The sequence below is a fragment of the Carlito syrichta genome, unplaced genomic scaffold (genome assembly GCF_000164805.1).
Source record: "Carlito syrichta isolate Samal-C Ts95f unplaced genomic scaffold, Tarsius_syrichta-2.0.1 Scaffold311497, whole genome shotgun sequence".
In the NCBI taxonomy this organism is placed as follows: Eukaryota; Metazoa; Chordata; class Mammalia; order Primates; family Tarsiidae; genus Carlito; species Carlito syrichta.
Window position 1 is genome coordinate 218,409 of NW_007255593.1, and position 13,272 is coordinate 231,680.

At 48.7% G+C, this 13,272-nt stretch overlaps 1 protein-coding gene across 1 annotated transcript in view; it reads right to left on the reverse strand.

The window, feature by feature from the left end:
* CEP104 (centrosomal protein 104) overlaps positions 1-8,774 on the reverse strand; it is a 43,904-nt gene extending 35,130 nt beyond the window's left edge. The window contains exons 1-5 of the mRNA XM_021717911.1: positions 8,654-8,774; positions 3,473-3,646; positions 2,580-2,718; positions 1,254-1,316; positions 281-357 (exon numbers count right to left, since the gene is read on the reverse strand). Coding sequence (XP_021573586.1) covers positions 281-357; positions 1,254-1,316; positions 2,580-2,718; positions 3,473-3,646; positions 8,654-8,766 — 566 coding nt within the window. The 5' untranslated portion in view covers positions 8,767-8,774. The remainder of the gene's footprint in view (positions 1-280; positions 358-1,253; positions 1,317-2,579; positions 2,719-3,472; positions 3,647-8,653) is intronic.
* Between the last annotated feature and the right edge of the window lie 4,498 nt (positions 8,775-13,272).

The following is a 13,272-nucleotide window of genomic DNA, read 5'->3' on the forward strand; positions in this document are numbered from 1 at the left end:
ATATCAAAGGCTAGATCGTTTCTCTAAATGCACTGTAGGAACCTTCTGGTAATACCTGATGTGAAAAATGACGTAGTCTCTGAAGGGCAAGCCATGAAGGTGTTAAATAAATAGTGGCCTTAATCTTCATGTAAATTTAAAACAATCCAATCAGTGGCTCATCCAGCTCTAAACTGAAGTTAGAGGCTCTCAAATCCAGAATCCTTTGGAAGCAATGGACACTACCATGATTCCGAGGAAAGGTACAGGCATTTCTTGTCTCGGGGAGCAGAATGCTTACCCAGCATAAGTTCCTTCCAGAGCTGGATCCTCGGTGTTGTGCCCGAGATAGTGGTCAATCAGCTTCTCTCTAGAGGACTTTGGGAGCAAGACATCTGCTTAGCATCTCAGAGCAAAAAAGGGAGCAACATAAAATCTTAATATTATTTGATAGAAAGTTGTCAGCAAGATTCAATGAACCTATTCTTTTGGAGGGACAGCTAAAATTGCTGAGTAAAAGTTTAAAATACTATAGCTGCTAAAAAATACCTGAAGTAATTCACTAGTCAATTTTATGAATTTTATTTTATTTTTTCTTAAGACATGGGGTCTTGCTCTGTTGACCAGGGCTGGAGTGCAGTGGTGTTTCTGTAGCTCACTGCAGCCTTGAACTCCTGGGCTCAAGTGATCCTCCTGCCTAAGCCTTCCCAACAGCTGGGATTACAGGTGCATGCTATCAAGCACAGCTAGTTTTTAAACTTTTTGTAGCAATGGGGTCTGACTATGTTGTTCAGGCTGGTCTTGAACTCCTGGTCTCAAGTTATCCTCCCACCTTGGCCTTCCAAAGTGCTGGTATTATAGATAGGCATGAGTCACTGCGCCTGGCCAAGATTTTTAAAATGATTTTTTTTGAGTTGGAGTTTTACTCCGTTGCCCAGACTGGAGTGCAGTGGTTGCTCCCAGCCACCGCAGCCTCGACCTGCTGGGCTCTGGCGATCCTTCCGCCTCAGTCTTCCGAGTAGCCAGAATTACAGGCATGCGCTACCATGCCTGGCTGATTTTTTGATTTATTGTAGAGATGAGGTCTCACTGCCCAGGTGGGTCTCAAACCCGTGGGTTCAGGCAATCCACTCACCTCTGCCTCCCAAAGGCGCGAGATTACACACTGAGCCACCGAGCCCGGCTAAAATGATATTTTTTTGTGGTGAAAAATAAGTGATCCCCTCCTGTTAGATATACATTTTCTTCCTTACAATTAAATGTCTCAAACTTACAATGTTGTTTTCATCACTGAAATCTGCAGGGTCTCCAATTATATTTATTGCAACCAAAGCAACCTAAGAAAGAGTTAAATCAATAGAAATTAAGTATAAAACACTTGAGATTACTTAATCCCTTCATAATAAACTCTGACTGATACTGTTATCAAAATGGGATGATGAAAATAAGAGTGCATTAATTACAAAATATTATGCCAATGTAAATAATTACTATTAATTTTTAACAAATTATGTAAGTCAATATTCTAATGCTAAACCAAATGGCTATTTTAAGCATTTAAAGGATGTTAAAACAATAATAGCCATAAACCCCCAAAGTTTTCATCTAGTCTTATAATGAACCATCCACTAAGGTTAAGTACAGAAGTCATAGTTATATGATACTGGTAAATTACACAGTGAAGTAAAAAGGTAAATTAACAGCTCAGTTTATCCAAGTCAGTGATTCTTGATTCTCACCTGAGTGAGGGTCACACCCCCCCCCCATGGTAGCCTAACTACTTAACCAGGTCACGGATGGTGAACTCATGCAGGAGCAGAGAAGGAAGTCAAAGCGTTTCAGGATCATCCTTCCAGCTTACTGTCCTGTAATGCTGTAGGAGACCAAGCAGCTCAACTTCCAGTTCGTGAGCTCGACCTGCAAATCTGACTTGTTGAAAAGCTTGCATACTTCTCAGAGGGGCAAGGGGGGTTGTAAGTACTCGTGCTAGTTAGCAAGACTGCTTGGGACACAAGTGGTTCCTACTACATTCATCATGTGGAGGGAAAGAAAGAAAGGGAGGAAGGGCGGGCTCAAGAACTGGCAGCCTGGAGCTGTAGAGTCAGTACTACATGCCACATGTGTGCCCAGTTTCTACAGGGACTGGTTTGTGACAGCTGGGAGGGCGCACGTGGAACTGAGCCGCCCAGCACAAGCCAAATGTGAGCCACATGTGCCCCTTCGAGTTTCAAAGAAGCCACTAACAAAAAATGCAGAAGAAATGAATTGTAATAATAAGGCTGACATAAACGAGCCAAAAATCTCATCATTTATCACATGTAATTGGAATGACCATCTTAATGGCTGCGCTCACATCCCCTCGTGGCCCCATCTGCGAAGTCACCACCTGGTGACGCTGGCAGCAGCTCTCGTTGGCGCAAGGCCTATTTCCAGTGGGCAAGAGCCACGTGTGCCTAGAGGCTGCTGGAACAGCCCAGAGAGGCCAGCCTTGTCCAGAGAAGACCCTCTCTGGCAAGACCCTCTAGGAAACGCATCGAGGGCAGATGACTACAAAGCTCTCGAGGGAGGGGCAGGGCCAGAGGTGACGCCCACTGTCCTACCTGGTTGTATATGTTGTATTTGTTGATGTGGTTTTGGTGAAATATCAGCTTCAGAAACTGGCCTACTGCGTCCACGTACACCGACTTCAGTTCCCGGGCCTTGCAGCCCGTCTTCTTGTTATCGCAGAGAGGGACATAGCTGAGGAAAGTAGCAGAAGAACGTGCTGGCGTGATGTGGGCTGGGCAGTGAGACCGCCCCGTTGCTCCTGAGCTCGGGGGGTTGTTTCCACTTATTTTGTTAAAACTACACCTCCTCCACGCAGGGTCAATAGGTTTAAATAAAAGCCAAATCTAGAATGAGAAACCCAGGTCAAAATCCCCGAAGTCCAACTCTAATTAGTGGCCCTAGGAAAAGCTCCGCATCTGAAAAGTGGCGCTAAAGAGCAGAATTTTAAAGTGACTGTAAGGCTTCCAAGCACGTTCAACGGAGGCGGCGGCAAAGGAACCATGTACGCAGACCATCCCTGACAGAGGACCAAAGTGGGGGTGATCATTTGTTTTTTAAGAGCTATGGGGTAGAATTAGTCAGGCTTACAATTGCCATTCAATATAATTATTATTACTATTTTTGAGTTGGGCATCACTCAGTTACCTGGACTGGAGCGCAGTGGCAGAATCATGGCTCACCACAGCCTCAACCACCTGGGTTTAGGCGATCCTCCTGCCTTAGCCTCCCAAGGAGCTGGGACTACAGATGTATCACCATGCCCGGGTAATTTTTTGTTTTTCTGTAGAGATAAGGTCTTGATATGTTGCCTAGCTGATCACGAACTCCTGGCCTCAGGTGATCCTCCCACTTTGGCCCCCCAAAGTGCTGGGATTATAGGTGAAAGCCACCACAGCTGGCCTCCATTATATTTCATTTTCATTTATATTTTAGATTTCATTCTTACCCAAGTCTTCGAAATCGCTCTGCTTGATATGGTACAAAGTACTCGGGCAAGCTCTCACTGATGTAGAACTCAATTTTACTTGAAATCATGTACTGGTGTACAAGCAATTGCAGTTTTCTTATCCGACATCTCTCCACCATCTGGAGAACAAGTTCTTGTGGAAACTGGCAGAATCTGAAAGCAAAGCAAAAAACATTTTTGCTTTTCCTGAACAATTTCTGAGAGGGTTTCTAGATGCCAGCATCCCTCTTTCAAGGCAAGAAGCATCAAACAGCACCTGCTGAGACCCGGATGGACTGTAGGTGCTGAAGGCACACAGGTCACTGTGACACTGTTCCCATTCTCTCTAGCCACTCAGGGTCGGAGCGGACGCTGGGGACTGAGATTTGGCTGGCTCTGCCCCCACCCTCCGTGGACCACACTTCCGGCAGCTGGTGAATGGCTGGAGGTGAGACCTGAAGTTCATCCCAGGATAAACAAGTCAGTCCTGAGAGGCTGTGCTGGCAGGCATGAGAGCCCAAACATGAAAGGACTGCACGTGATCACGATTTGGGGAGGGCCTGCCACTCACACCTGCAGCATCGGGGACGAGTCCTAACTGTGGCACGTGTCAAAGTTTCTCATTTTGCTTAGACATGAGATTAAGAAACAAAACAAGAGTCAGACAAGCACATGCCAGGAGCACAAGGTCAGACAGGCAAGGCCCAAGTGCTCAGGACGACGGAGTGCACCAGTCTGCTGGCCAGGCCTGCCAGAGGCCGGCAGGGATTACGGGCATGTGGAGCAGGAGGCTCTGGAGGGTGGGGCAGGTGGAACCAGCCCCTTCCCAGGAGAACCACCCCCCCACCTGGTATCCTCTCCCTCCCCCTCTTCTCCCTACACCGGCTGCTGCTCACCTGTCCCCACACTTCACCGAGAAGACAGACACATTCAGACAGGGGCCCGTCTAGGGGGGCTCTTCCTCCCCGGGGCTGGTGTGCCCACTCCCCCACTTACCCAGTACACCGGACAGAGCCCGCTCCAGCGCCAGCCTCCTGGAGACCTCAACTCCCGCGGTTAGCCCTCGACCAGACCATCCCGCCAATGAAAACACTCTGGAAGGCCCCATTTGAGAACACCGTCCTGGCACTCTGCATCCTCCCTGGGCGCCCATCCCCAGGCAGGAGCTGTGTGTAGTCTCTACCATCTCCTCATGCCCCCCCGCCTCGCTCCAGGAGGGCACTGGCCCCCCTGCCCACGGCTACCTCGAGGAAGGCCACCGCGAAGCTCCCTGACATCAGGTGCTGCCTCTTGTGACGCTGACTTTGGTCAGCCCACGCAACCGCCTCTGTGTCCATGACACACCTCTTCCTGGTCCTCCTCCTCCCCCTGGCTCCCCGCCCTCCATCCAGCCTTGAACACATCAAGGGCCAGGCTCAGGCTCTCTCCTCTCCACAGACCATGGGGGAATCCCATCAGCCCCGTGACTTTAAAACGTCCTGCTATCAAGGAGCTCCACCTGGACACTTCTCCAAGCCCAACTCCTCTACGCACCTGGTGGGAGACGTGATGTTTCCACGCAGCATCCAGAAGGCATCAAGCCATCAACACACAGAACCACTGACCTGACCTGCTCCATCAGCCTCTACCCCAGCAACAGCACCCCAGCTCCCGTGGCCCAAGTCCTGTCCTGCAGCTTCTAACGGGACAATTAGGTCAAGTCAGCAGTGACCTCCCTCTTTTGGCTGCTGTATGATCAACACCTGGAATCATACTTGCAGGAGGCAAGTACCCAGTAACTATGAGTGGACAAAAGAGGGAAGAGTTAAGAAACGGCCACCCAGGCTGGGCTCAGTGACTCTGTCTGTACTCCCAGCACTTTGGGAGGCCGAGACAAGTGGATTGCCTGTGCCCATGGGTTCGAGACAGCCCCAGCAACTTGGTGAGACCTCATCTCTATTAAAAAAAAAATTATTCGGGTATGGTATCATATACCTGTAGTTCCGGCTACTTGGAAGGCTGAGGTGGAAGGATCACTGGAGCCCAGCAGGTTGACACTGGGGTGGCTGTGAGTGTGCTACTGCACTCCAGCCGGGGCGGCAGAGTGAGACTCCAACTCAAACAAAAACAAAACAAAACAAAACAAAACAAACAAACAAAAACAACAACAAAAAGAAAGGGCCACCCAGCTGAAAAGGTTTGAGGCAGTAGACATCTGTTTTTTTTGGTGTGTGTGTGTGTTTTTTGTGTCAGGCTCTTACTACTGGTGTGCACCACCATATCAGGATAATTTTTTTGATTTATTGTAGAGATGAGGTCTTGGTATGTTGCCCAGGCTGGTTTCAAACTCCTGGGCTCAAGCAATACTGCCTCGGCCTCCCAAAGTATTGGGATTCCAGGTGTGAGGCCCTGTGGCCAGCCAGTGGAAATATCTGAGGAAGTCTGTATGGAAACCGAGCTTGGGGCTGAGGGTGGGAGAGGATGGAGGCTGACGGGCAGATCTGCACTCTTTATTCTGAAGGAACGGCAGCCTGACCTTTTGAAAACCACAAAGGTTGTAAAAGACACATCCGGGGCAGGAGAGCAGCCAGCACACCTTGGGACACCAGGCGCCTTGGGAAGTGAAGGTCTTGTCTTTCGTATTGGTAAAATGCCGCTATAGACATTTAAGGTATTTACTGTTTTTAAACGTAGGTCACATATAGTTTATGCTGAACTTAATTACTAAAAAACACTAACTCCAAAACCATTAAAAAGTCAGGACAACTGACAAAACTGTGAAGCTGTGTGGCATAGACAAGGTGCTGTTCTAATACTGGGCTGAGGGAGCCTCTTCTGTGTGTAGATATGTACAGATATGCAGATACTACCTAATAGTCACACGCCGTTCGGGTCTGCAGCCTAAGAGCAACAGGTGACACCACACGGCCCAGGTGTGGAGCTGGCTTTGCTGTCCAGGTTCGCATAAGCACATTAGGAGCTCACACAGTGGTGGAATCCACTCCTGGCACTGTTCTCAGGACGCATTCCGATCACTGAGTGGTGAAGGACTGCACTTTTGAAAATCCTTCAGAAAAGGGTCTATGATTTAGCTACTCAACTGGGAGCTGGTAAACAGTTTACAGATGAATAAAAGATACTCTTTAAGATGAATATAAAAAGGCTCAACACGTCTAAAATGGCTGGTATGTATCTATCCTTTCAAGATAAATTGACAGCTGTAGATTTTTTTGAATAAAAATAATATGGCAATTAAAAGAAATGGATGCCCAGAGACGACAGTTGCAGGTGTAAATTTTATGTTTTTTTGGAAAAGCGTCTTGCTCTGAAAAGCTCAGGGTATCTGAATTCTGAGGTTGTAAGAATGGGGCTGGGACACTGCCCTTGGTCCTGTGCACCAACCCTGCAGCACCTCCCAGAGCTGTAAGGGCTCCGGTGCACCTTCTAGAGCCTGTGGGGACAGATCACGCTGTCCTTAGGAGGCTTGGGGATGTTTTCCTTGACCTTCCTGCGACGTGCTTGGCCTCAGAGAAGTCAGGAGACCCCGGAGCCCTTCCTGGTGTGGGCTGGTGTGAGCCTGGGACCCAGGAGCCACATGCCCTTGCTCTGAACACCCTCTGGAAGCAGGTTACTAAGATGAGTGTCTGTTAAGCCCTTACAGAATTCCCATGTCAACGCACAACAGAACCCTGTGGTGTTATGTTTACAAATATTACCAACAGAGACATGCTGTGCATGCATTTAAGAACCTTTAACCCACACAGACTCACTGGACCAGTGCAGTTACGGTCCAGGGCCTCTGTGGGGAATGGAGTCCCGTGGTTCCCTCCGCCCGGGGAGCCTGACTGAGCTGGAGAGGCGAGTCTGGTGGGGTGGGGGGACACACTCTTCCTTCTGCTCTCTAGCCGGGCTGTGGTGGCCCTAGGATGCCCACAGCCTCCGACCCCAGCTCCACTTGCAGCCAAGGTGCTCTGCCCCCGCCAGCTGCTTTCCTGTCTTCATTTCTCAGTCCCTTGAGAACGTGCTTCAGGGAGACGGAGGGACAGGGAGTCTTGTTTAGTGGGAACCCTCGAAAATGCTGGAAGGAAAATATGTTTTAATTTTAAACGTGATTCATGTTCAATGTTCAGCAACACATCTTTTGAATAAAAGCAAGACAGGGCTATATGACCGAATTTAAAATGCCATATGTATTTACTCACTCATGAGTCAGGAATAAAACAGCAACTTCTTCTCAGGCTTGAAAACAAGCCATGAGGAACATGGTGCAGGGGAGGTGGGACAGAGCCTGTGCCACATGCTGAGGGTGGAGGGTGGTTGTCAGTGCCCACGTGACACCCACTCGGCTCCTCATAGCTGGTGCGACTGCCTGAAGAATGAAGACTGAAGCCACAGAGGCAAAACAGACTTGATGTTTCGGGAAAATAACAACTAAGCATGCAGTGAACTTCTTCTTTAAGAGACAGGGTCTCTCTCTGTCACCCAGACTGGAGCACAGTGGCACCTTCACAGCTCATGGTAGTCTCGACTTCCTGGGCTCCAGTGAGTCTCCTCTGCCTCCTGATTGGCTGATTACAGGCTGAGCCACCATACCCAGTGTGACATTTTTATAAAGGTGTACACACGCTCAAGAGAACTGTGAAAGGGACATTGTGTTAAAACTTATTGTTATGTAAAAGCAGTGACACAAGACCTTTTATCATAGGATTCTAACCGTAAAACTAAAAAAAGAAAAAAAATTGCAAATACAACTTTTGCACAGAAAATAGGTGAGAATGTTGAGACCCAGCAGGTGATCAGGGAGCAGGGCTGGACAGCAGACGACACCCAGTGTGTGGTCAGGGAACATGGGTGGACAGCGACAAGACCCAGAGTGTGGTCAGGGAATACAGGTGGACAATGATGAGACCCAGCATGTGGTCAGGGAATGTGGGTGGACAACTATGGGGTTCATTTCTGTTCCTTCTTTGCACATTTTCCTAAGTGAGTACAGATGAATGTGAAAAGGGAAAGAGGGTCAGCAAACTTCTTTAAAAACATTAAACAGAAAAAAAAGAATCCATTACAGAAGGAGATACTTGACACTGTGGCACAACCTGCCAACCTTGTGGTCCTGACAGCCACATTATAAAATCTGGGGCTTGGGATGGAAGGAACCCCTACATCCCCTGGCCTCGATGCCACGCTCTGTCCCACTCTTACCTGGGCGACCTCCACCCACTGACAGTTGGTGCGTGGACCATGAGCTCCCGGGCACTGAAGCCGTCTTCATGTCCAGAGGAGCTGACAACCACAAATCCAATCTTGTGTGGCATTCTGTGCGCATGGGTGGTGTAAGAGCAGGAAAAGTTTCTGTAAGGTAGAGGGGTTTGCTAACATGTAACATTTAAAGTGCCTTGTTCATGGACACAGTATTTTACCAAGTATTCAGAACTTTCCCCTCACTTTGAAAGAACCTAGTTTTTCTGGTAAGTATTTTTTTACAGTTACCTCTAATTCTATTTAGGGTATCATTTAAGTTATTTTGACTTTTCCCAAATATTTGTCCAGAAAGTCTGACCAGTGCTGTGGACTAAACTGTGTCCCCTATGAAGACACGTTGCAATCCCGTCTGTGACACTTGCAAATGAGACCGTACTTGAAAACAGGGTCTTGGCAGTCATGATCCAGTTGAAATGCGGTCCTTGGGGGTGGGCCCAATCGACTGGTGTCCTTACAAGAAGGAGAGAAGATGGGCTGGGGAGGCAGCTCACGCCTGCCATCCCAGCACTTTGGGAGGCCGAGGCGAGAGGACTGCCTGAGCCCAGGGGCCCCAGACCAGCCAGGACAACTTGGCGAGACCTTGTCTCTACAATAAATCAAGAAAAATTAGCCAGGTGTGGTGGCACATGCCTATAGTTCTTGCTACTTGGAAGGCTGAGGCGGAAGGATAGCCTGAGCCCAGCAGGTCGAGGCTGCAGTGGCTGTGAGATGTCACTCCAGCCTGGGTGACAGAGAGAGACTCCGACTAAAAAAACAAAAAACCAAAAACCAAAAAAACCCAAAACCAGAGTGTGCACAGCCTAGGTGGAAACTGACTCATAGAGTACACTGAAACAGTGGCTGAATCTCTTTAATGCCAAGATTTTTGGGGGAGTCTGACCTTGTTCGTAGCTCAACAGCATCGCGCTGAAGGTGGATGAGTGCCTGCTTGATGTCCCTCTGCTCATTTGAAAGCAGCACCTCAATCTCCATTTTCCTGCAGTGACTGCCCGAGCCTATACCTGGTGGGGTTGACCACTGCCCCCTACCCCCACCGTGCTCTCTGCCTATGGTGGCTCGCTTTCCAGGTCTGGTCAGTCCATGAATTCTACATCCCTCCACAGTAATGAGTTCAGGATGGGAACCTCAGTACATGACCCAACTGGACTGATGGCACTCAATCCTGGGACTTTGCTGGGATGCCTGGGAAAAGGAGCTTTCTTCCTACTGGAACAGCTGGCTGAAGGACCATATCTGCCCAGGGCTGCTGGTGGCACCAGGTGGGGAGGCCATACAGCATGCAGGGTAGCCCAGGGAAGCAGTGTGGACTGATGCAGAGCCATCTTGTGAGCCTGTGGACCCAACTTTATTTATTCAGACTAAGTATCTGTCACCCAGGCTGGAGTGCAGTGGCACACTCATGGATACCGCAGCCTTGAGCTGCTGAACTCAGGTGATGCTTCCGCCTCAGCCATCCAAGAAGCTGGAACTACAGGCACATACCACAACGCCTGGCTAATTTTTTGATTTATTACAAAGATGAGGCCTTGTCAAGTTGCCCAGGCTGGTCTCAAACCTGTGGGCTCAGCCAATACTCTCACCTTCTCCTCCCAAAGTGCTGGGATTGTATGCGTGAACCACTGCGCCCGGCCTTCAGCCATATTTAAAGCCCAATCTGCTCATGAACTCTGGCTACTTTTCAGTTACTAAACCAAATTCCTCCTAAGTCAGTCAATTTGAGTTAGGTTATCTGCCAGAAGACTCTTCACTAATAAAGAAGATGAAGACTCCATCATAAAGTTCTCTGGGACGAGATACACTGTTAACTGAACTCTCAAAAGGAGGCAACGTACAAACATACTCCTGTGAAGCTGCTCACTCTGAGTGCTCAACGCAGGATCTAGAGTTTTCTTTTCTTTTTGAGCCAGAGTCTCATTGTCACCCAGGCTGGAGTGCAGTGGCACGCTCATGGCCACTGCAACCTCGACCTGCTGGGCTCAGGTGATCCTTCTGCCTCAGCCTTCCAAGAAGCTGGACCTATAGGCGCATGCCACCAGACCAGGCTAATTTTAAAAAATTTATTGTAGAGATGCCAAGTTGCCCAGGCTGGTCTGGAGTCCCTGGGCTCAGGCAGTCCTCTTGCCTCCACCTCCCAAAGTGCTGGGATGGCAGTAGTAAGTCACCACACCTGGCTGATCTAGAGCTTTCTTTTACCTTCATTGCGGACTTGAAAGGGATGGCGTCAATAAACTACTGGCTGGCACTTGCTAATACTTCTTGGAATGTATGAATGGGGAAAGTATTAATGAAGAGAATGATAAACGATCATTAAAGATCCTAGTAATTTTTTTTTTTTTTAGTTGGAGTCTTACTCTGTCGCCCAGACTCTGGCCTCTGTCGCCCAGACTCTGGCCTCTGTCGCCCAGAGGCCACCGCAGCCTCGAACTCCTGGGGTCCGGCTATCTTTCTGCCTCAGCCTTCCAAGTAGCTGGAACTACAGGCGCATACTACCACACCCGGCTAATTTTTTAAAAAAATTATTGTGGAGTTGAGGTCTCGCCAAGTTGCCCAGGCGGGTCTCGAACCCGCAGGCTCAGGCAATCCACTCACCTCAGCCTCCCAAAGCACAGGATTACAGGCTGAGCCACCGAGCCCGGTTGATCCTAGTCATTTTTTACACAAACTTCACTGCACAATGTCACTGCAAATTAACCGTTTGCACTCAGATGTCTCCTCTGAGGGGACATCGTAAATCCAGCAAATCACTTGGGTGTCCCTTCTGAGGGGACATGAAGAGATTGCTGGTGATTAAACAGGACAAACTTATGCCAGCACACATTTTTTCAAAACTGTATGCTTCCTTGAAATTTTCCATCCAAATTGCATGAAAAGGGACATAAAGAGATGGGATATATCTTGAGATATACATTAAAACAATCAGTTGGTGTTACGTAGAAAGAGAATGTCCCTCCACATCATCTTCAAACAACAGACTGGACAATAAATTACATTTTATTAATGTGGGAGGAAGAGAACGAGACTGCATTATCTGCTCGAATAGAAAAACACCAGGTGGAAGATGGCAAACACATCACTACTGCATTACACGTATCAATGAACCCGTGATGTGTGCCGGTTAGTGTTTCACATGTTAGAAAAATGTAAGATATAAAATTTTGATTTTGTTTGTCATAAATAAGTTCCTCAATGCCCAAAATTCCAGTATAAGCCAAAAAGCATTATAATAAAACAACTGGTTTCCACATGACACTATTTAATAAAACAGTGCGATCAAGTTGCCAGTAGGTGATCCGTGAGTGCAAAGTGGTGAAGAAAAACTAAAACCAGAAAACAACAAAGAGCAAGCCCCAGAAAACGGATGAGTGGCTCACACTGTCCGTGCCCAGCCTCTCTACTGCGGCACCCGATGCCAGATGCCAGCCTGCAGCTCCTCCCCCAAGACCACCCAGGCCTGGGTCTGGAATTACTTTCCCCTGACCCATGACCTCTCCCGACTACACACACCCAGTGGCATACCGTGTGCTATTGGTTTGACGGGTTCCCATCACACTCGTCCTAAGCTCCAGCCATTACCACCCCACTCCGAACTCAAGGGCCCTCGAGGGTGCCCCATCCAGAGATTAAAGTGCCAACTCTGCCCTGACCCGTCTACTCTTCAAGCTCACCTGTCTTGACTTCTGAAGTCCAGCCAAACTTAGCTGAGGCTAACAACCCCCTGCTCTGAATCCCCCTAGTCCTTGGTCGTTTTCAACGCGGGGCCTTTCACTCCCTTCCCATCTTGAAAACTGCTCTTCTTCTCAGGCTGTTGGCTTCCGGTATCTCATCTTAGCCAGCACACTCTGCGATGGCTCGAAGGAGTAAACATCGGACCTCTTAAGTCAAACAGAAGGGTATTTTCCCTACTCTACGCTGTCCCCGTAAATCCAAAGCAAAGTACTGGCACTGAAGCATGGGGAAGAGAAATGCCTGGGCCTCAGAGGCATGGTTATCACACGGGTTGGGCATCTGAGAGGGATTCTCTTCTTAAGCCACCTCCTCCCAGGCCTTCCAGCTTGCAGCTAGGGTCTCCTTTGGGTAATCCCTCAAGGGCCACATGAAACACTTGCCAATGAAGGATGCATGCTACTTGTGGGCTCTATAAAAACCATCCCAAGCAATTTGGGAAGAACCAAAACTCTGCTGGCCTCACTGCCAGCGGATAGGATCCCAGCAGTCCTGGAGACAGCCATCCCTGGCACGTGCCAGAAGGCATTTCCCCCCCAAGCAGCAGTTATTCTCCTCCCCCCTTACCACACTTTCCCTGGCACTCGGTGATCAGAGCTATAAATTAAATTGAAATTCAAATGAGCGACTTGGAAACATTTTGTGACATATTTCGTCTCCTGCTTGTCTTTTAAAAAAACTTAAATGTCACACAATTAAAGCAGGATTTCTGGTCAATTAAACTTGAGGATCGAAAGGGCTTCGGAAAACGACGAAAGTTAAGAACAAGCCCGGGCGCATCATCCCAGAGCCTTGCGAGGCGGAGCAGGGGCGCTGGCTCGAGCCCAGGAGGTGGA